The sequence below is a fragment of the Staurois parvus genome, unplaced genomic scaffold (genome assembly GCF_062004578.1).
Source record: "Staurois parvus isolate SC_StPar_1 unplaced genomic scaffold, SC_StPar_1.0 ptg000682l, whole genome shotgun sequence".
NCBI classification, from domain to species: domain Eukaryota; kingdom Metazoa; phylum Chordata; class Amphibia; order Anura; family Ranidae; genus Staurois; species Staurois parvus.
The window spans coordinates 12020286-12043826 of NW_028318478.1; the positions used below are offsets into that span (position 1 = coordinate 12020286).

The 23541-nt window shown below is 38.6% G+C and overlaps 1 protein-coding gene across 1 annotated transcript in view; it reads left to right on the plus strand.

The window, feature by feature from the left end:
* THSD4 (thrombospondin type 1 domain containing 4) overlaps positions 1-23541 on the plus strand; it is an 871621-nt gene that overhangs the window by 379117 nt on the left and 468963 nt on the right. The window contains exon 7 of the mRNA XM_089652473.1: positions 4943-5079. Coding sequence (XP_089508599.1) covers positions 4943-5079 — 137 coding nt within the window. The remainder of the gene's footprint in view (positions 1-4942; positions 5080-23541) is intronic.

The window sequence follows — 23541 nt, forward strand, 5'->3', positions numbered from 1 at the left end:
TTGTTGTAATAGCTTTCTGTGTAAAATTGATAAAAACGATATGAAACAATATAATGATAACAAACCAATTAAAGCAGTATAGGCTTTCAATGGTTAAATGATCGTTTTATTTGAAATACAACGTTTGAAAATAAAAGGGCTAAACCCCTTGAAGTTACCAATTAGTGCAATAAAGAAGCATCATTATGAAAATGTGAACACAAATATATGAACAATCCAACTTAGAACATTTAAAAAATGTCCATATGAAACTATTAATTGTTCTTTCAAAATCTCAATGATCCAACACCTGTGTCCAATACGATAGACAGTGTTCTTCACCACCACCGTGCAGTAAAATGAAAGGTTTACCAGATCCAATCAGAATCCACGCTGATCTTATGGTCAAAGTAACTAATGAAGGAAGCAGGCATCTACAGGATCTCCAGATCTAATTCCAATTCAGGTATGTTATGTAAACCAGGCAGTGCTATGACAATACATACATACAAATAAAGAGAAAAAATTCCTCCCATAGCGTAGTATTTTATTAAAAGGTATGCAAGACAAGACAAAGATCCACTCACATTGACAAGTGCCACTCCAGGCACTGGATATTCATGGAGCACAAAAAGACCCCAATACCATCACTCTGTCTAACAGGGCCAGCGTGATGGTATTGGGTAGACCGGAAGTGACATGCACTGAGCTCCCTGATGACGCAGTTCTGCGAAATGCATTGAGGCCTGGCCGTTGCCGTCACTTCCAGTCCCCATTGCACGTCACTTCCGGTGGTCTGGAGTCCGCTCGTGGAGCGCATGCTAGCCCTGCTAGACAGAGTGGTGGTGTTGCGGTCTTTTTGTACTCCGCGAATATCCAGTGCCTGGAGTGGCATTTGTTAATGTGAGTGGATCTTTGTCTTGTCTTGCATATTTTTAAATAAAACTTAATATGCTATTGGAGGAATTTTTTCTCTTTATATCAGCGGTGGACTGACAACTCATGGGGCCCCCGGGCAATAGGGGTTCATGGGGCCCCTGTGTCCTCACACACACTCAAACCACACCGAAAAAAAGCCTATGAAAAGGTACTAGGGGCATCTCATGGGGCCCCCTACTGACCCAGGGCCCTCGGGCAGTGCCCGAGTGCTCAATTGGTCATTCCGCCCCTGCTTTATATGTATGTATTGCCATAACAGTGCCTGGTTTACATGACATACCTGAATTGGAATTAGATCTGGAGATCCTGGTGATGCCTGCTTCCTTCATTAGTTACTCTGACCATAAGATAAATGTGGATTGTGATTGGATCTGGTAAGCCTTTCAATTTACTGAACGGTGGTGGTGAAGAACACTGGTTATCGTATTGGACACAGATGTTGGATGTATGGTTGGATCGTTGATAGTTTGAAAGGGCAATCAAGAGTTTCATATGGACATTTTTGAAATGTTATAAGTTGGAGTGTTTATATATTTGTGTTAACATTTTCATAATGATGCTTCTTTAATGCACTAATTGGTAACTTCAAGGGGTTTAGCGCTTTTATTTTCAAATCTTTTATGTTAAATGAGTATTTACACTCTGTTAGGAGCTGTTTCCCTACTTTATATATACATATTTTTCATATATTTCCACGTTTTCTATTGAAATATCTTTTTTCACATTATTTTGTAGGTAAGTATGGTACCACTTGGTATACATATTAGATTTTATTTGAAATATTAATATTTCTACATCTATGTTATATTTTTGCATTTGAGTTGAACAGATGAGAAATGTTTGGAGACATAAAATAATAAACTTAGTCTTGTTTTGTCCGAATGACTCTGCTTGTTGGCCGTTCAAGTCTTGCTGAGTGTGTGTTTCTGAAAATTGTTTCTGTAAAGTATACCCAAAGTGGATATCTCAATATTTGGATAGATACATATATATTTAGTCACCTTCTGGTTTCCTAAAATCAACTGGTAGCTGAGAGGGGAGAATCCATTCGAAGGGGAAATATTTGTAGCCCAGATGATGAGAGCAGCTTTTGGTGAAAATGTTGCTCCTCCATAGATACAGTGATTGAGCGTTGTCACCCTAGAACAAGAAGAAGGTTATTGCCAGAATCACCAAGTAAAAATAAAGACCTGAGAAAAGAACATGAATGCTGCCACCACAAGAACTGGTAAACAGCAATATATTACATTGTGTTTTTGGGTTTGGATATTGGATACACTTTAAATTAACACTGTCATAGAAGAAATGCAGCTGCACACCTGTTATGTGCAATACCTTAAATGTAATGGACATCAAAAAAAGTCAGCAGTACACCCAGGCAATTATCATGTTCATAAGAGCACAGTCAGCACAGCTGCCCTCTATGAGCCCCTAATGCCAGGCTTATTTTAAAGTAGTATCAATTCCCCCCAAAAAATAATTTGCAGCTTACCAATTCCTAATTGTATGTGGTTTTTTTCTTTATTTTTAAGGCTTTTTCCTTCTTTTATTTCACCTGGTGACTAAATCTATTATTTTTCAACTTCCTTTAACAGATCAAGCCGTTCAATAAAAGTGGCAGCTAGAGGATTGAGACAAGCCACTTACCACTGACTGGGGTGCTTACAATGATCAGCGTTTATTCATTTATGTAAAACCTTTATCCCAAAAGGAAAAAAAGAAAAAACTGTTGCTGTAACTTATTGTAAAGTGTTAGCTGGAGTTCAGCTTTTATTTGTTAAAGTGGAACTTCACCCAAAAGTAGGAGTTCCACTTTTTCTCCTCCTCCCTGGCGGGGACCATGTACCTGGTTTAACAAGTACCTGCTTCCACTTCTGGTCATACCACTGTGGCGGATCCTCCAGAAATTCTCCTTCCCTCCTTTCCCACAACCTTCTGGGACATGTCACAGGTCCCAAAAGACGGAGCGACCATTCACAAAGCTCAGTGCAGTGGGCAGCCAGATGTGAAGCCGCAGGGCCACTTCATAGCTGGTTTCCCTTAGGAAACATGACCCAAAGAGGACAGGACACAGGCTGCACACACACTGGCTCTGGGGAAGAGGTACAACCTCGAAACGCATCAGTCACTAGCTATCCAGAGGTCTACAGTCCCCCACCAGACCACCTTTAGGGGTTTTTGGACCACGTTGCATCCTTTGTGATTTGATTTTATTTCTCTTGTGAGTATTTTACTATTTATAAATAAATCTCATTTTTAAAGGTAATCCAGTAGGCCCATGCCTTGTTTCTTTTATACTGGCGAAGAACTGGCTCAGGTGAGAATGGTGCTGGATCCCTGGACAGGGAGGGTGATCCCTGGGGGGAGACTAAAGCTCCTCTTTAAGGCTCCATTGACTTAACTACTTCATGTCTGGACACTTTTACCCCCTTCCTGTCCAGGCCAATTTTCAGGTTTCAGCACTGTCACACTTTGAATGACAATTCGGTGGTCATGCCACACTGTACACATGAATTTTTTAGCATTTTTTTGAGACAGATAAAACTTTATTTTGGTGGTATTTATTTACCACTTGGATTTTTATTTTTTTTGCTATATAAATGAAAATGTCCAAAAATTTTCAAAAAAAGTTTTTTTCTTATAAAATTTTGCAAATAAATAATCTTTCTTCATAAATGTTGGCCAAAATGTATTCAGTTATCTTTTTAGTAAAAAAAAAATAAATAACCCAAATTAGTTGATAGCCAAAAATTATAATTTTTCAAAAAAACTTTCTTTACATTTTTCTTTTCTTTTTTTATATTTCTTTTTTTATTTTTAACATACTGTCGCCCTAGCAGTACAGTGTCACCATAGTGACACTGTACTACTTGTAGGGGGTGATGAAGATTTTTTTTTACACTGATTGCTTTTACACCCATACAAGCTGTAAAAGCAATCATTTCTCCTTCTCTCTGGTTGCATTCTTGCAGCCATTGAGAAATACTGTGTGAGCTGTGATTGGTCACAGCTTGTCACATGGTACAAGGCTGTTGTGAATAGCCTTTTACCATATGACCTCTGTGATCATTCACAGATTTCACATGTAGTAAGAAATGGTGTTAGGAAATTACATCTTGCTTACTACTATTCATGTGATCACTGATTTGCCAATCAGTGATCACATGATCGGGACCTAACACAGAGGTCCCGTACGTGAACAGAGTTCTGCTGTGTCCCAGGGAGCGTGCACAGACAGGAAAGCGGGGAGGACCTTTATAAACGGCCACCCGCTCCTGCAATGCTCCCGTCCGGCCGTTTATATACATGGGCCGGACGGGAAGTGGTTAAAGCTCCTGCACACTGGCTTAATAAAACGCCAGTGCTCTTGGCAGAAAAAAATGCTAATTTAAGTGTTTTTTGTACTGCCCGAAAACCACTCTCACAAATGCAAAACAAGGATTTTTTTTTTCTAAATGCTGAACCTAAAAAAACGCCTCTAGTACATGCAAACATAGGGTAACATTAGTTGCTTCTACAGGCAAATCACTAAACTCCTCTAGGAGCAGCGGGTTTTTTAAGCAGGTGTGCATGGTGCCAAAGTCCATTTAAATTTACTACTGCATCCAATGATACTCCCCAATTTGGTAATGCTGCTGTCCAGAGGTATCTCCATTGCTTCTCCATCCAGAGTGGGGAGATCTTAAGACAGGAAGCAGATTACTGTAAGGATCAACAGGTGAAAATAAAGAAAAAAACATTTAACAAAAAGAAAATGAATGCAGCTACCTAATTTAAAATTGGTAAGGTGCAATAAATTAAATTAGAGTGTTTGGGTGCCTATACCAATTTGTTTGTCTTCTGAGTGGTTGTACTTTTTAAGTAAGTGACATGACTGGTGCAGAGTGCATATTTCTGAAGTGGGAATGAATAACACTGCAGAGGTAGTGACCATGACTATGACAGCAATGAACATGGGAAGCAGGACTAATTACTCTGTCAACTAATGCAACAGTAATGTGTCAAAAAAGTGTTTGCTTTTCAGGGAAAGGGGAGCTAAAGTGTGAGCTGACATGCCGAGCAATGGGCTACAGGTTCTACGTCAGGCAAGCTGAGAAAGTAATCGATGGAACTCCGTGTGATCTAAATGGAACCGCTGTTTGCGTAGCTGGTCAGTGCAAGGTAAGCAGAGCATTGCTTTTTATTTCCAGGCCAAGTAGGTTTCTCTTAGAAATTGCTTAGCATATGATTTTTGTTTTTGATGTAATTTTTGTTGTGAGTAAATGATTGGCTTTTATTAGAGTTAATGTATTACTTTTGTCTTTTGGTGTTTGGATTTATAAATGGCATAGTGTTTGGAGAAAATTAGAAGATGAGGGAGAGATAATATTTATTTTCAGGTTTTATTTTTGTTTCTTCCCTTCTGGGGGATATAATAATCAGTGAATGACTTCAGCAAGCTGCTTGAGGTTACCTTGTTTTACACTCAATATGTATATACAGTATGTCGGATTCATCATTTCTTGCTCCACCCAGGGATGGTTTTGCTGGTGTTCACAGATTTATTGTGTCACTGACACACGTGCGGTAATGCAAGAGGTGGTGACAGATCACTAAAAGCCTTGTTAAAATGTGTGTTGCCTGCAGCTACTTTTGTTGATCATGATGGTAACATGTGGAAAGTCAGATGGTTGTTGTTCTCAAGCAGCAGTTTAGTCAGAAATTGCATGGACCCTGCTGTGTTATTTATTATCATTTTGTGCAAATTAATTGAAAATTTTATACATTAGCTTATGAGCATTGTATTTATTGTATTATTAAAACAATGTCTGTATTTGTGTGCTTTTGTGTTTGATGTTGTTTTCACATGCATGTTCAAAGAGTGTCAGACAGACACAAATCAACGTAGTATTAAAGCCAAAAACAGCATTTTAATATCAATCCTTAAATGTGGTGGTTGAATATTTTTAAGTTTTTTTTTTGCTTTATTTTAACTGGGGGATCCAGCCACTAATATAAATCCTGTCCCAAAGGTGGCTTCACTCCAGTGTAGGAACAACAGAGCCACCCGTAGACAGTAGCATTGCCATTCTGGGGGAGGGTAGTGTTAGAAGTACTAGCAGATATAGATGATCTTGACTAAAAGAATTAAAGTGGTTGTAAACCCTTACATATAATATAACCAGTGAAGTGACTGGCCCCAGGTGATACACAGATATTAAACAAATCCCCCTACATAGGTTGCACCTGTTTATCTGCCGTCTTCTGACCTCTACATCCATTCAAAGGTTATAATTTATACAACTTTCAAAAAGCAAGGGGGTGGGGAGTTGAAGTTACACTCTGCAGAGCTAAGTAAGAGCTGATTGGAGGGATGGGACACCCCCCCCCCTTCACACAGTATACAGAAATAGAACTGAGGCTGTCAATCATAGGCTGTGTGCTGGAGCTCCCTCTCTGTCACCTTTTTACCTCTTGGTGTCAGGAAAACTTGTCAGAAATGGCTCATGCTGATAGCAAGGAAGCAGCAGACAGAAATAACACTTAATGCTCTGAGATTGAGACAAGTACACATTATAGAGGGATATATTTTGTTCATATTACATATCAGAGGTTTGCAACCACTTTAAAGCCGAACTCCAGCTAACACATTTAAGGCAGTTACAGCAACAGTTTTGTTTCCTTTTTGGGGTAAGCATTTTACATAACTGAATAAAAGTTGACCATGGATTGTCTCTACCTTCTAACTACTACTTTTGCTGGACAGCTTGGCCTGGTAAAAGGATGGCCAGACCAACTGGTCAAAATTTAAAAAAAGAAGAAAACTTATTCAGCAATCACATCTAAGAAAACTGCAATATATTCCATTTTTGTTTTTGGGTTTAATACTACTTTAATTTGCTGTTCTTTACTTGTCCTCCTCTGTCTGGGAACTGCAAAGTACAGATTCATGCTATAAATTACAGCTGGTTTTAGCAAGAGTCCCAGATGTTTCAATGGTGGTAGAGCTTGCTGCTTTTAATTGACAGTGACTTCCTCATCACTGCCTCACACTGAAGTGTGTACCATTTACATAAATTAATCCAAGATTTTCCAGTTTATTCAGAGACCCAAGAGGGTGCAAATCAACATAATAGCTGCTATGTATTTCAAATATGAACCTGTATCTGACATGTTCTGTTTGGTGGTACAGGTTCTTCCTTTTAAAAAGCAAACTCCTTACTTACAAAAGAAAATAAGTTTGAAGCCCTTAGTGTTGTGTAAAGTTAACTCTTAAATATAATATGATTTATTTCCTTTATGTACTCTTTGAAATATAAAAATCCTTATGCCCCAGTTAGATGCATTTTGAACCCCACACAATTTGCATGACATGTGAACCAAAAGGCTTTTCTGTGGAGCCGGTTCACATATGTGCGGGTCGGCCGCATTGCGATTTCAAAAAGAATCCGGTGCAATTTCAAAAAGAGTCCAGTACAATTTTCAGCCCAATTCTGGTGTGATTTTCAATGTCATACACAGCGATTTGCACCTGAATCGCAAAATGAAGTCACACCACAACAGGTTTCAAACCTGCCCCAAACATATGTGAACCCAGGCTTTGTGTATTTTAAATAAAATTTTGTAGTGTATTTATTTCACACATAATTAAGAATACCCAGAAGAGCCTACAAACCCCATATTTTATTTAATGTATTACTCCGAAGTCATTGATGACTCAAAACTATATAGACCAAAAACAAAAAAAATCAAACCACCACTAAATAGACTACAACAGAGAACCCAACATAAACTGCAAATTATTTTTATCAAAATATATAATGAACTCACAGCCACAATCAAAACCACCTCTTTATTACAGTTTGAAGCCCATTGTATGATTTAAAATCAATTCTTTGCCTAATATGTGTAAATATAAGATAATGAATTGTATCTTACAGTAATTATGTATTCTTTGAAATTTTAAAATCCTTAAGTAGAACATTGGTGTGTCTTTATATCACTGTATTATAATCCCCTTGCTAATTTTCACAGTGCATTTTGATAGGATAGGAGATAGGAATGGATATGAGATGGTGGATGGGAAAAACAGAGGGCCGACCTTTTCAGTCTGTTGCTGCTCCTTTACCATCCATTCACAGGCTGGGTATGCTCGGCCTGATAACATGGAGCCAATTATACTACACGATGTTAAATACAATACCGAAAATGTAATTTCTCCATTGATGCGTGTGCATTTCTTCTGACATGTTTGTAAGTGTCAATAGCCTTTTTCTTGAAGTTGCTGGGTATGTCAGGCTTCACTGGTTCTCAGAGTTCCTGCTTACTCTGAAACAGTATACTGTCTTAAAACATCTTTCATCTTCCTCACCAGTGATTAGAATCAGCCGAGTTGTTTCCATAAAGAAGTTGTAAATATTTCAGCAAACAACAGTAAGAAAATCACTGGCACATGCTTGGCTTTCCCTTACATTCTCCTCATAAAGTAAATGTTTTATGTAGTCTACTTGGTATATCCACAGTCTGCCATAATGAATTTGTTGGAATGGTGGCTGTCCATCAACACGATCATTATTTGAAAGTCTGTGTCAGGCGCTTAGAGAATGAATGGTAAAAATAACCATGTGATGTAGCATCTGGATTACTAATGTAAACAATGGAAATCCAGTAAATGGAATGTGTATGTCATGGAACATGAAGATGTAGGCCTCTGTGATCACAGGATGATATCTACAAGCTCTCCTAATGCTCTGCATTCACCTTCACCAGTATTCAAAGTATCTTCAGCCTCAGTAATTACTGACAAAATATTAGGATAGGTATGGAGGAGCACAAGCAGAGGAATGTATATGGATTCAGGTTTTGGAAAGCATGAAATCACATTTATTGGTTCATTAAGGTAATCAAAGTTACACAATGGAATCTCTAATACTTGGGATTCAATTAGCAGGTCATATGCAAAACAACAGACATTTAAAAAGAGTTTTCATGAGCTTTAAAGTGGTTGTAAAAATCTGACATAAAATATGAAAAAAGCATATCCCTTGATAGTGTGTACTTGTCCCAGTCCAAAGCACTAAGTGCCATTTCTATCTGCTGCCTTGCTTCCTCCACTATGTACACAAGTAATTTCTGAAAAGTTTTCTTGACACCAAGAGACTAAATAGTGAAAGAGGTGGGATCTCCAGCATGCAGCCTGTGATTGATTGCTCTGCTCCTATGTGATGTTTGAAGAGGGTGTGCCCCTTCCATCCAATCAGCTCTCAGAGCTGCCCTCACTGAGCTCTGCAGAATGTAACTTCAGCTGCCCACCTCTTGTTTTCTGAAAGCTGAGACAAGCTTTATAAATGTTGTGCTTTGAATTACTGTAAAGGAGAGAGGGATGCAGATAAACAGGTACACCTTATGTTGGAGGATTTGTGTAATCTCTGTTCATCAACCGAGGCCAGTCACTTTGCTGGGTACATATAAGGGTTACAGCCACTTTAACTAATATGAAATGGATCAGTTAAGGCAAAACTCATTCAAAGGAATGGGCATAGTGCCACAAACAAAATGCAGTAGTGTGAACCTAGCCTAATACAGGATTAAAACTCAAATATCAACTCAAATTTAATCATCCTGTGAATATTTTGGAGTTAGAAGAGAATATGCCCCTTTTTTCATGCATCTTGGGTGTGTTTTGTACACCCTTTCTCCTCTTAATGTGTTTTTTATTTTTTTCCAGGTTTTTTTTTTCCTTTTTTATTCTCTTAATCTATTCATTACTTTCGCAGTGATACATAAGCAGCCTTATGTGTCCATTGTAGACTAGTTCTATGTATCCTGTTTGTTATCATGCTACAGTTCTCATTATTTTTGATTCTTGTGTTATACATTGTTTCTTTACTGACAGTTGGCTTACTTTAGTTGTGCTTGACTTAGTCTGTAATCCGGTAATTATAATAAAAGGGTGAGTCAGGTGTCAGCAGGCTGAGCACACAAGTCAAAACTTGCTTTTGATTGACTGTAGGTTGAAGCTCCCTCTATAGTTTATAGCATTACCTGGTCAGCTAGAACAATGGTTCTCAGCCATAGTGAGGCCACAGTCTGTTCAATTCTTTTAAAGCCTTCCATGCTCCAGCAGTGAAAAAAAAAACATTCATAAAATAAAATACAGAAATGCAAAATAATGCATAAAAGGGAGTAATCAGTGGAAAATATGTTACAGTAATTTAATACAACACAATAGCAATATTATTTACGACTATTTAAAGCTTTGAGATTTCTCATTCTCACTGTGTTTTTAACTTTTTCTCTCTTTCATGCTTTCTTTTTTTTTCAACAGTAGATTTTTATTTGGTTTTATCCAATAAGCAAAACATAACAAAATAAGAGAAAGTATCTATAGATTACAAAATAATGATTATAGGGTGATGTTATACAGACACGTTCTGAAAATTAAGAAAGTACAAGAAGTACATTGAAAATAGGTAACATTTCCAATCTTCATCTTTCCTTCATTCTCTCGCTCTGGTTCTTTCACTTTCTCCCTCTCTCCTTTTCTCTCTTTCTCTCTCTGTTATCCTTATTTGAGCTCACTTTTTACTTCATTGTTCCACTTAGAGATGTGCATGACAAAAAAATGTTTCATTTCGGATTCAGTCATTAGGGAAATAATTTTGTTTCATCATATTCGTTATGGTAGAGTGATTTATTTTCAGAATTTGTTTCCTATATTTGGATTTGTTTCATATATCTGTTGTTCCAAATCAATTCTTTATTTTTAGACAGGATTTATACAGCACTTTACAGCATGAGGGCAAACAGTAAAGTTGCAATTCAATACAGGAGGAATCAAAGGGCCCTGCTCAATAGAGCTTACAATCTAAAAGGGAGGGTCAAGTGATACAAAAGTTAATAACTGTGGGGGATGAGCTGATAAAGCGGATAAAATACAGGTACAGTAGTTAGGTGGAGGCAGGATAGGCCTCTCTGAAGAGAAAAGTTTTCAGGGATCACCTAAAAGTGGACAGAGACTGGACAGATTGGGTAGGGAGTTCCAGAGGATGGGAGAGGCTTGGGAGAAGTCCTGGAGGTGAGCACAGGAGGTGGTGACAAGGAAACTAGAAAACAGGAGGTCTTGGGAGGAACAAAGAGAACAATTTGTTGGTATATTGAGACTAGGTTAGTGATATAGCTGGGGGCCAAGATGTGGATAGCTTTATAAATTACTATTTGTATTTTGAATTTAATTTGTTGTGTGAGTGGCATCCAATGGAGGGATTGACAGAGAGAGGTGGCAGACACTAAACAGTTGGTAAGGTGGATAAGTCTGGCAGCAGTCATGATGGACTGAAGTGGAGGGATGGCCTATGTAAAGTAATCCAATGAGGATGGAGTTGCAGTAGTCAAGGCGAGAGATGACTGGGGAGCAAACTAGTAGCTTTGTGGTATCATTGGTTAGGATCTATTTTCGGAAGTTATTTCGGAAGATTGGCTATATTCATTTTAATGAATTAATTCATTATTTCAGGAGATTACTTATGCACTCTGAGTCATTCTTGTTAGGCCAACGCACAAGGAGAAATGGAATGAGCTGATTGGACAATATCGACTAGAGTTGTGTGCATCGAAAAGTGATGAATGTAACAATTAATTTTGGATTTGTTCGTTACTTGGAGATTTTGATGGATTCACCTCCAATCAACCCAAAAACAATAAGTGGGAATCATCTTATTTTGCTTTTACACCATACTGTATTTATTTCAATGTGTTTCCATTTCATATGTAGTGCATTTTTTATAATAATGAAAAATATTAATACAAAAAGAACCAGCTAATTATCCAAGAGTCAAGGACTAGCATACCACTCTCATCTGAATAAATTGAAAGGGTTTGAATCAATTCGGATCCTTCATTATGTCGTTACATTATTTGGATGCTTCAAACATTAACAAAAGGCCCAAACTATCGCATCTTGTCACCCAAATGGATTAGTTGATTTCTTTATAATTTTTTGGGGATTTGCTGCAATGTGTTACTTTTGCAATTTGGAGATTCGGATACATCTGAATCTCTGAATAACGAAAATTTTGTCTGAATTTAATTTTTGTGAGGAAACGACTCACGCACGTCTAGTTCCAGTCTTTCTCTCTTCTCTCTGTTTCCTTCTCCTTTTCTTGGTGTTTTTCTGTCTCCTTTCTCTCTCTCTTTTTCCTCCATGCTGTGTCTTTTTACGCACAGAATGTGCTATGGGAAACTACAGTTTAAATCAGTGGTGACCAATTTATGGCCTCATTCACACGAGCACTAAGGCCCAATGACAGTGAATGGGCCGTACGCAGGGGCGGACTGACTATTTGGAAACTCAGGCACTGCCCGAGGGCCCGGGGTCAGTAGGGGGCCCCATGAGATGCCCCTGGTACCTTTTTCATAGGCTTTTTTGAGTTTGGGCAAGGACGCAGGGGCCCCATGATCCCTTATTGCCCGGGGGCCCCATGAGTTGTCAGTCCGCCCCTGGCCATACGTATATGTGACCTGAACCTCCAGGTGCTGCATGTAGCAGTCACTCATCTCATTGTGACAGGTGTGTAGGAGTGGGTGAGCAGCACTGAACACAGAGTGCATTTGGGGCCACTTACCTGTTTGCTGGAGCTTTGGCTGTGAAAAGGTTAGGTTTCTAAAAGAAAGAAACAGCCGTGGTCTTGCAGTTCACTGATTTATATGTGTACTCAAACCTGTAACCAGACAGCCAATCAGGAAAATCTGAACTTTGCTGATTGGCTGAAGCTTTAACCACTTCCATACAGGGCAATTTTACACCGTCCTGCCCAGGCCAATTTTCAGGCTTCAACGCTCTCACACTTTGAATGACAATTACGTGGTAATACAACATTTTACCCAAACTAAAATTCTATGATTTTCTTCACACAACTAGAGCTTTCTTTTGGTGGTATTTAATCACTGCCGGGGTTTTTATTTTTTGCTAAATTAACAAAAAGGCCAAAAATTTAGAAAAAAAAAAACACGTTTTCTTTGTTTCTGTTATAAAAGTTTGCAAATAAATAATTGTTCTTCATAAATTTAAGCCAAAATGTATTCTACTACATGTCTTTGGTGAAAATAACCCAGATTAAGATGTATTATTTAGTCTGTTGGAAAGTTATAGCGTTCACAAACTATGGGATATATCTGAAAATTGATCAATCCTGAAGTACTGATGGGCAATCTAATTTCTTGAGGTCCAAAAATGTCAGAACATTACAGATATCCCCTAAATTACCCCTTTTTTGCAAAGTAGACAGTCCTACGTATTTCATAGGAGCCATGACAAGTTTTTGAAGTAATTTTTTTGTCATAATTTTTCGGAAATGAAGAAATTAAAAAAACTATTTTCACTTTTTTTTTTACATACTGTCCCCAGTGCAGTACAGTGTCATCATATAACTGGCATGGCGGTGATCAGGGACACTGACTGGTGACAGTACGAAAAAAATTGATAATTTTTTAAATAATTTTTTATTACATTTTTTCTCTTTTTTTAAGATTTGTTTTTCATATTTTACTATGACCAAAGTAGTATAATGTTACCATAGTAACATTGTACTACTTTGGGGAAGTGATCAGTATTTTTTTTTACACAATTTGCTATAAGCAAGGATTTACTTGAATGAAATCGATTCATTCTAATCACATGACACAGCTGATTGCCCCAGCTTGTGCATGTGCATGTGATCGCTGTGACCATTCAGAGCTAGACACACTTGTATATAATGGATGGCTTGAAAGGAAGCCATCCATTGTATACAACTGTCATGTGACCTGCTGTGATTGGTCACAGCAGGTCACATGGTACTGGCAACGGGGCCAGTACACAGATCTGTCATCGGCCGTGTCCGAGGTACACGGCTGGTGACAGATTGCGCTGCTGCGCGGCCCTCCGGGCATATATATGGCTATAGGCTGGGCAGCAACTGGTTAAAGTGTCTGGTTACAGGTTGTGTTTGCACATTGCATTAAATGAACTGAGGAACCACGGCTGTTTCATTCATTTTAGCTGTCATTTTCCTGTTGTTGGATTGCCCAACAGGAAAAGGCCATGATCTAGCTGCAGGTCGCATCCTCGTTGTTTAGAACCACATGAGCCAGAAGATATAAACACCTTAGCATATTTTATGTCTACTGTAAATCATACTCTTAGTTGCATGCACTAGGAAAAATAACAAAAAAGAAGTCTAGAAAGGAATGTCTATATTATGAGTCTGATTTACGGAATACGTTGAGAATATTCATTTATTTATTTATTATTATTTATCACAGGTAATTATATAGCATGGTCAATTTACACATCACTTTACATATATATTGTACATTGACATCAGTCCCTGCCCTCAAGGAGCTTACAGTCTAAGGTACCTAGCTCACATTCATACATACACATACTAGGGCCAATTTAGACAGGAGACAAATAACCTACCAGCATGTCTTTGGAGTGTAGGAGGAAACCCAGACAGGCACATGGAGAACATGCAAACTTTATTAGTGTGACTGTTCACTTATCCATTCATTGAAAAACACATTTCTGTTTACTTTGAATACCCAATCATGAGCAGATGCTTTTCATGTGATTGGGTAATTAAAGTGAACACTCACATAATTTTGAGAGTGAAATTTCTCCGCCGGTTTAGTGGAACAGCTGGTAGCAACTCTACTGTTTCACTTTATTCAGTAATAAAAAAAAGATGTACTGTGCAGTCCAAAAAATAATCCCAGTGGGCTGCACAATCAAATCATTAGGTTGGTGCTTTTGCAACAGGGCTGACCCCAACACCCCCTAACATATAGAAGAAAAAAGTCTGGTTGCAGAATTTGTAAATTATTAAGTCAGAGCATCAATGACATCGTTCCAAAGAGATACAAGCTTTTAGGCAAGTTCAAGTCTGTCCTTCCTTGGGTCAAAAAACATTTTTTTTGACCTGCGGAGGGGCAACCTTTCCCGAAAGCTTGTATCTATCTTGTACATGGTCACTGACACATTAACTTTTAATGTATGTATAAGTATTGCTACCATAGAATTTCATTTTTCATGTATATCCTTGAGCCCCTGAGGACGTTCTATGGTGATGAAACATGTTGGGCAGAGCTTCCAGGCGCACATTCTGACATGATTTCTTATGCTGCAAACACTGCAGGTGGTATTTTTTTTAGTGCTGTTACTGCTCTGAGAGGAGTTTTAAAACCAGCCTTGACGTCACTGGTGGTTGAGGCCCATTCCTAATCCTGTATGGGGACTGTACCAAACTCAAGTGAATATTAACCTCTAGGTTTTGAGGTCCATCATTCTGGTAAGCCTTGGCTTCATATTCATAGGTGTTGGAAGATCTGGCACTTAATAGGATTCTCACGTTTGATTTTTCATCAAGATTTGTAGAATTTTTACACAAGGGACATGGTATTTTATTTTTATTCATGTAATACACAGCTTTGGACGAGTTATTAAAATGTATTGATTTCCATAAGGTTTTATTTATCTACACTACAATCTGTTTAAAAAATGGAAGCACTGCTCTAGGTCGGTCCCCCTTTTTCAGACCAAATCCACAAACGGTGCAGGTCCACTTCGTGACTGTGTGCAAGCAAAAGAGGAGGAATTGGATGACCACACACCAGTATCGCATTTAAAATGTCTTTTTTATTTAAACCATTAAAATCGTCATGTTACCAGACAACATCACAGAGAAGCCCAGGAAAGCCTATAAACATGTCAATAGGCTTCCCTGGGCTTTCCTGTGATGCTGCCTGATAACCAGGGGCGGACTGACCATTTGGAAACTCGGGCACTGCCCGAGGGCCCGGGGTCAGTAGGGGGCCCCATGAGATGCCCCTGGTACCTTTTTCATAGGCTTTTTTGAGTTTTGGCAAGGACACAGGGGCCCCATGATCCCCTATTGCCTGGGGGCCCCATGAGTTGTCAGTCCACCCCTGCTGATAACATGATGGTTTTAAAAGGCTGAATAAGGCAAGCCATGTATTAAATTGATTTTATTTATTTCCACCATGGTGGAAGAAAAGAAAATCACTCAATTTCCCCATCAACATAGTCAGTGCACGTGGGTAGCTGTGGGTAGCTGCTAGCTGCTATCGTCACTGGCAGTAATTGCATGAAGAAAAATCCAACAGGCTGCTTGTACCCAAGTTGATCAATGGATCGACTTGGGTACAATAAGCCTGCCCATACATGGATCCGAAGTTTAGCTGGTCGCTCCTGAACCGGCTGAATTTCGATCTATTCCTGGCCGGCTTAAAGAAGATGTTTTACATGTGATACTGGCTTCAGGTCATCCAAGTTCTTCCTCTTTTGCTTACAGTTTGTGTATATATACAGTATATATATATATATATATATATTTTTTTTTTTTTTTTTTTTCTGTAGCGAGAGCTCTACATTTACACAAGCTTTTTGGTTGCCTGCATATTGCAGTCTTTGCTGACCCCTGGTGATCATTGTTGAGTTGTGTTATCTTATTCATTTTAAGTTATTTAGTTGGTTTTGACAGAAATTAATTAAAAGCAGACCCTACTTACTTTAGCACTTATACTTTTTTTTTTTTAAATGTTTGCATCATTAGTATACAATTGAACGGAAAGTTGAACTGTTCAGGAGACGTTTGCTGCCAGAAAAACAACGCTATTATTCTGGATTGTCAAACAGACAGGTGAATGCAAACTGCGTATATCCGTAGTCTTATTTTGTTACCTAAACTTATACAAAGAACTGGAATAAATGTAGTCTACCACATAGAGTATTAAAATGTTCTCATTAAAGCCGACTTGTACAACAACACATTAGAAATCCATATGAACAGTTGTAACATGCAATTTTGTCACTGTTATGCTAACAGCTATATAATTCCTTCCCTTTTCAGCTTTGACATATCAGTTTGAAGTTTCCACGTGAGTTCAGATATGACATATTTAAGCATAATTTAGTTGAAAGTATTTGTAAGACTAATATTTGTCCTGAAAGTTTTATGTGACAGCAGTTACACACTCTGATTGACTTTTGGCTGAAGCTTTAAGTTTCAGCATTCTTTGATAAATCTGATTTTGAAATCAGAAAAAAGTTTTAATATGTAATTTGTCTGCTTATAATATGACAGCTTCTCTTTGTGTGTCATCACAGCATGATATTGAGGCATTTCCTTTCTTCTTTTTAAATATAATTTATTCATCTCTAAGTCCTATTCTACTTCAAAGTTAAACTTATTCAGGCTAATACCTGAATTATATCTCACAAAGTGAATCATCTGGACATTGGCATATTCCTAAAGTGTGTAGTTTGTGCAGGGCACACAGGCTCCATGGGAGATGGGCCCACTGTACACTTACTCACTGACTGCACCTTTTAGGGATTCATTTTGTGGCCACATACTGTTCTATAAACTGATCCAATCCATGACACCAGACTGAGGTAGGTCAGCGTGTTTTACCCTTAGCAGCTCACTTTGTTGCCTGGGCTACACTGTGCAGCAGAAAACACACGTGTCACTTACTAGATGGCTTACTAAGTGCAGGGGCAGAGGGAGTAGGCATAGCTGGATGGTCTGTGTTGCAGGATGTTTTTTTTTTTTTTTTTGCTGAACAACAGAGATACCAGTATTTTTCAAAAAGGTAATGGTCTGTTAAGATTGCTCTAAAGCTATGCAATCTGTTACTTGACAGACTCAAGAGTTATGACATTTATGATAATTGTCAACACTCTTGTGGCTGTGCCTGGTAACAGATTATACCACCCAACCCTATGAATGTGACAGAGTAATAAGAATTTATCATTCTACCCTGTAATCATTTTGTCCCTAAAGCTTGGCCTCTAGTATGATTTTCTGTTCCACACCACCTCGTTCTGTACTCTGCGCTGTACATTTCCTTTCCCTTACTGCCTTATTCTGTATTCTGCATCAACTTGTTCTGTATGCTGGACTGTACATTCCCTGTTGTGTGCCGATTCATTCTGTACTCTGTAGTATATTCCCTTTTCCATACAACCTCATTCTGTATGCTGTGGTTTATCATTCCCATTCCACGTTACTTCATTTTGTACTGTGCCCTGTACATTTCCTATTGTGCACTGCCTCATTCTGTATGCTGTGCTGTATACTCCCTATTGTGCACTGCCTCATTCTATATGCTGTGCTGTATACTCCCTATTGTGCACTGCCTCATTCTATATGCTGTGCTGTATACCGCCTAGTGTGCACTGCCTCATTCTGCATGCTGTGCTGTATACCGCCTAGTGTGCACTGCCTCATTCTGTATGCTGTGCTGTATACTCCCTGTTCTGCATTAACTCATTCTGTGTGCTGTGCTGTATACTCCCTGTTCTGCATTAACTTATTTTGTATGTTGTGCTGTATACTCCCTGTTTTCCACTGCCTGATTCTGTATGCTGTGCTGTATACTCCCTGTTCTGCACTGCCTCATTCTGTATGCTTTGCTGTATACTCCCTGTTCTGCATTAACTTATTCTCTATGTTGTGCTGTATACTCCCTGTTTTCCACTGCCTCATTCTGTATGCTGTGCTGTATACTCCCTGTTCTGCACTAACTCATTCTGTATGCTGTTCTGTGCATTCACTACTCTTCAGCAACCCATTCTATTTGCTCTGATGTACATTTCCTATTCTCCACTGACTCTTTCTATACTATGGAAGTCTTCTTAGACAACATCCCTTTAAGCCATGTCCAATATGCAGCACGATGCCTGGAGAAAGAGGACCTAACTTATCATCTTTCACACAGGCCCACTGCATTCAGAAAACATCACTGCAACTAAACTACTGTTGCTACATGCTGGCTGCTATGGCTTCTCTTTCCTCATCCCTGTTGTTATTAAAACCCAACATCAGGATGGTATGGAATGTCTCCCAACTGCTTATAGTTTTGTAGGAAAGACCTAATTCACATGCCATAGTCATACATTTTAATGCAATAACATAGCACTTTTTATTTTTGCAGATGTCCTAAACCTTTATTGCATTACAAATAAATGGTATACCATTTTGACCTGTAACATACTTCTTTAGGAAGCAGTTAAAGTGTCCTGCTCCAGAAATTATTATTTTTTTTTGTTAAACGCTGACAGTAGAGGGTGACTCTGTGTTCCTCTGTTTACACATCTCTTTCTGTGTAGCATGGCATCCTCAAATGAGCAGGATTTTCCAAGTATAGGTCTTATAGTGTAACTAAATCCAAAAACAAAAATGTTATATATGGTAGCTCACCAGTTATGGAATGTTGAATGTGGTGACTGCGTTGGTTTTTTGTTTGGTTTTTTGTGTGTGTGACCACATTTATTCTCTGCTGTATCTATGAAGGAGCAACATAGCCTATCTTGGTCAGCAGTATTGTCAATCAGTGAAGAGGGTAGTGTTAGATGGACTAATAGATTTAGATGGACTTTGCAAGACTAACAATTTATATCCAAACTCCAGCTAACACTTTTTAGTACGTTGCAGCAAACAGTTTTTTTTCCCTTTTGGATAAAGGTTTTACATTAATGAATAAACGTTGATCATTCTAAGCACCCAGGCCAGTTGTAAATGGTTTGTTCTAGTACTCTGTCACTTTCGTTGGACAGCTTGGTCTGTTGAAGGAAGTTGGAAAGCAACAAACTTACTGGCAGGATCAGCAAGTAAAAAACAATGTTAGAAACTATGGGAAAAACAAAAATTGCTGTGTTAATGCTACTGACAAACTATCATATATGTAATTTTTGATTTGGGCCATAGTTACACTTTAACATTGCCCCAGGTTCAAAATCCTACCCAATGGGATAAAGGGCAACAAAGAGGTGCCCTCTGGGCAGTGGCATGTTAGAACAGGGGTGTCAAACATCATCATGGGCCACATCAGCCTTATGGTTGCCCAGAAAGGGCCAGTTGTATCTGTAAAACTAGATGTCCAGAGCACCCCAACCCCCTTGCATCAGATGGCAGAAGTTACCCCACCATCTGAAGTCAAAAGTCCCCACCCTCCCTTACCTCACAGTGCACCCCCTTAGCTTGTGCTGCTGCAGAGATGAAGCTGGGGGTGGAACTGGGAAGAGAAAGTGCAGGGTCTGGAGGAGAACCAGGGGAGGACTGATGGAGTCTGCTGAATGCTGAGACCAGGAGAGGTGCCACATGAAATGGCTTGGTGGGCTGGATTTGGCCTGCGACACATGCATGTTAGAGGTTGAATTATATATTACGAGCTAAGTGGCACATAAAGTAAGTAGAAAAATATTTGGTAGGGGGTATTATTCTTTCAGGTGAGAACTATACAATTTTATATACACATTAGAGAAAAGAATGGTATCTGTTTTCTGGTTCGTTTATTTATAATATGTTCTAACTAATAATATGTTGACTGTTATGGACAAAACGGTTCTCTTCTTAAACATTTTTAAACAAGACTCCATGCTGTAAGAAGTATTTTAGCGTTGTCACTGTAAAGAGCAGCATGATTAATTAGAACCATTTACTGGCTTACATACTGGTACGTTTTAAATCAGGTACTAATCAGAACATTAGCATTTGTATAGCAAATGGTCTGGGGTGGGGGGTGGGGGTTAGATGTGCCTTCTGCTTTCTATAGGTCAAGTTACCTGATTTAGTAAGTAAAAAGTGATTTTCCCTACAAAGTCCATCTAGCCAGTAGGTAAAGCTGACTGATTTTCATTCTTCTTTCTTTTATGGATGTGATTTGCAACTCTGTTACTTTTGCAAATTACAGAAAATTACACAGCTCAGTTTAATATACTGTATATAGACCCCAGTCATAGAGCACAAATTACTTTTTTTATCCTAGACGGCACTTACTAAATCTAGTTTTGAGATAAAATCAGGAAGGTGGGTATAAGGTCTGCTTTTAAATTGAGGTTTTGTGGCATGATTTGACTATAGAGTATTTGTTTTTAGTAGATGATGTAGGGCACAAGCCTGATTACTACGCCACTCTCAAGGTAACCAAGTAATCATCATCTAACAAGGATGACTTTGGAGGACTCTGTCCTTTCAATAATTTCCATGTATGCACTGACCAGAAATATATAAAGTTTCACCCAATCAGAAGAGCAGCTTTGAAAATCCAAACCACAGTTGGAAGACGAGCAGACATTGTTTTGATTGGCCATTCACTATCTGAGATATTCTTTCAACATAAACATATACTTAATTCTGAATAATATTTCTACAGGCAAGCTTGTGTTATTAAAGTATTTCAATCTTCTTCATTAACCACTCCCTTGTAATAGAGGTTATTTGTCTTGTGGTTCTGACATCAGTTCTCCTGTGGTTTCCATGCTATTCTTGGTTCAGTATAACATTCCCAAACTTGTAACATTTGTACCTATATCCATAAGAAGAATTCCTCTATAATATTGTGTAGAAAAGTGAACTTCTTAAAATTTGCTCCACTGACAATTCATTAAATGTTTCAATTGCTGAAATTGAGAGGTCAAAAATATAATATAATATAGTGTGTGGGACTGCCAGCCCCCCAGATTCTTTAATTAGTTTTAATTTCCTAGATTGTAAGCTCAAAGGAGCAGGGCCCTCGAACCCCTGTATTTTATTGTATTGTTACTGTACTGTCTCATGTATTGTCTCCCATTGTAATGTACAGTGCTGAGCAAACTGTTGGCGCTATATAAATGCTGTGTAATAATAATAGTTGTAGGGTAGTAATGCGGGAACATTTTTTTCGTCCAAATTAAGTCTTGGAAGGAGTTATTTATTGTAAACCATTTGGATGGCATCCATATTGGTGAATTATGAAGGAACTACAATTGTGGGGTTTATATCATCTTAATGAGTTTGGCCCTGCCAACCATGGACAAGGACAGCCTACACCAATTAACACATTTGTCTTTAAATTTGTTCAACATGGGTTTCAGAATAAGGGTGATATACTCCTGCATTTCCAGGGAGAACACTGCTCCGAGGTATTTGACAATGCATTCAATTTTCCCTGTCATCCAGTTTGCTGCATGGAAAAAATCCTTTAAAATATGCAGATTTGTACGCTTAGCGGTTGATTCACTAAGGGCAAAAAAACTGTTCACTGTGCAAGGGAAATTGCACCCTAGGGCTTAGTGAATGCAGTGAGCTGTGCTGACTTCCATTATTCCATCTTGTGCAAACAAAAAAAGCTTTTTTTTCAATTTTCCTTGCATATGATGAAGTATTCTTTGCAAAGTGAACTTCGCCACATTTACTAACCTCTGGGGAACATTCACTTGCAAGGTGGAACTTCCCTTGAAAATTTAACAGCCTATTTGCCTTTAGTAAAACAAAGCCTATGTGTTTTGTATTGTAATTGTTTACTACCCACCACATTTTTTTTTACCCAAATACATTTATTTCTTACTCAAATACACTTGTATGGAAGGGCTTCTCTTACTGTACAAGTCAATGGGAATGCCAAAAGCAGATCAGTGTTTGAGAATGATCTCAGATGCATTTTAAACTGATGTCAAAAGCATGCTGAATTTGTCCATCGAAGCCAATTGTCACAGTTCTTATAAGGTGTTCAGAGGACAATACTATACCGAAGAAATGGGGTTTGATACTGTACGTTACCTTTTTTTTCTTTGTCCAAAACAGCATCAGTACTTTCAGCATCTTTGACCAGATAGTGAAGCTGGTAATGAATATATATATATATATATATATATATATATATATATACACACACACACATATATATACACACACATAATTTGAGGGCATGTACATCCAAATTGGAGGAAGGGTTTAGAAATTACAGCTCTTAAGAGTAGCCACCCCCCTTTTTCAAGGGACCAAAAGTAATTGGACAATTGAGTATAATCATAAATAAAATCTTTACTTTTAATATTTTGTTGAGAATCCTTTACTGACAATGACTGCCTGAAGACTGGAACCCATGGACATTATCAAAGACTGGGTTTCCTCCTTCCTGATGCTTTGCCAGGCTCTAACTGCAGTTGTCTTCAGTTGTTCTTTGTTTGTGGGTCTTTCTGCCTTTCGTCTTGCCTTCAGCAAGTGAAATGCATGCTCAATTGGGGCATGCATTCCAAATATATATGGACCTAACTGTATATATATATATACTGTATATACACTATATTGCCAAATGTATTGGGACACCCCTTCAAATCATTAGATTCAGGTGTTCTAATCCCCTCCATGGCCACAGGTGTATAAAATCAAGCACCTAGGCATGCAGACTGCTTCTACAAACATTTGTGAAAGAATGGGTCGCTCTCAGGAGCTCAGTGAATTCAAGTGTGGTACCGTGAGAGGTTGCCACCTGTGCAATAAGTCCATCCGTGACATTTCCTTGCTACTAAATATTCCATGGTGACTGTTAGTGGTATTATAACAAAGTGGAAGCAACTGGGAACAACAGCAACTCAGCTACGAAGTGGTAGGCCACGTAAATGACAGAGTGGTGTCAGCGCATGCTGAAGCGCACAGTGCGCAGAAGTCGCCAACTGTGTGCAGAGTCAGTAGCTACAGACCTCCAAACTTCATGTGGCCTTCAGATTAGCACAACAGTACAGAGCTTCATAAAATGAATTTCCATGGCTGAGCAGCTGCATCCAAGCCTTACATCATCAAATGCAATGCAAAGCATCGG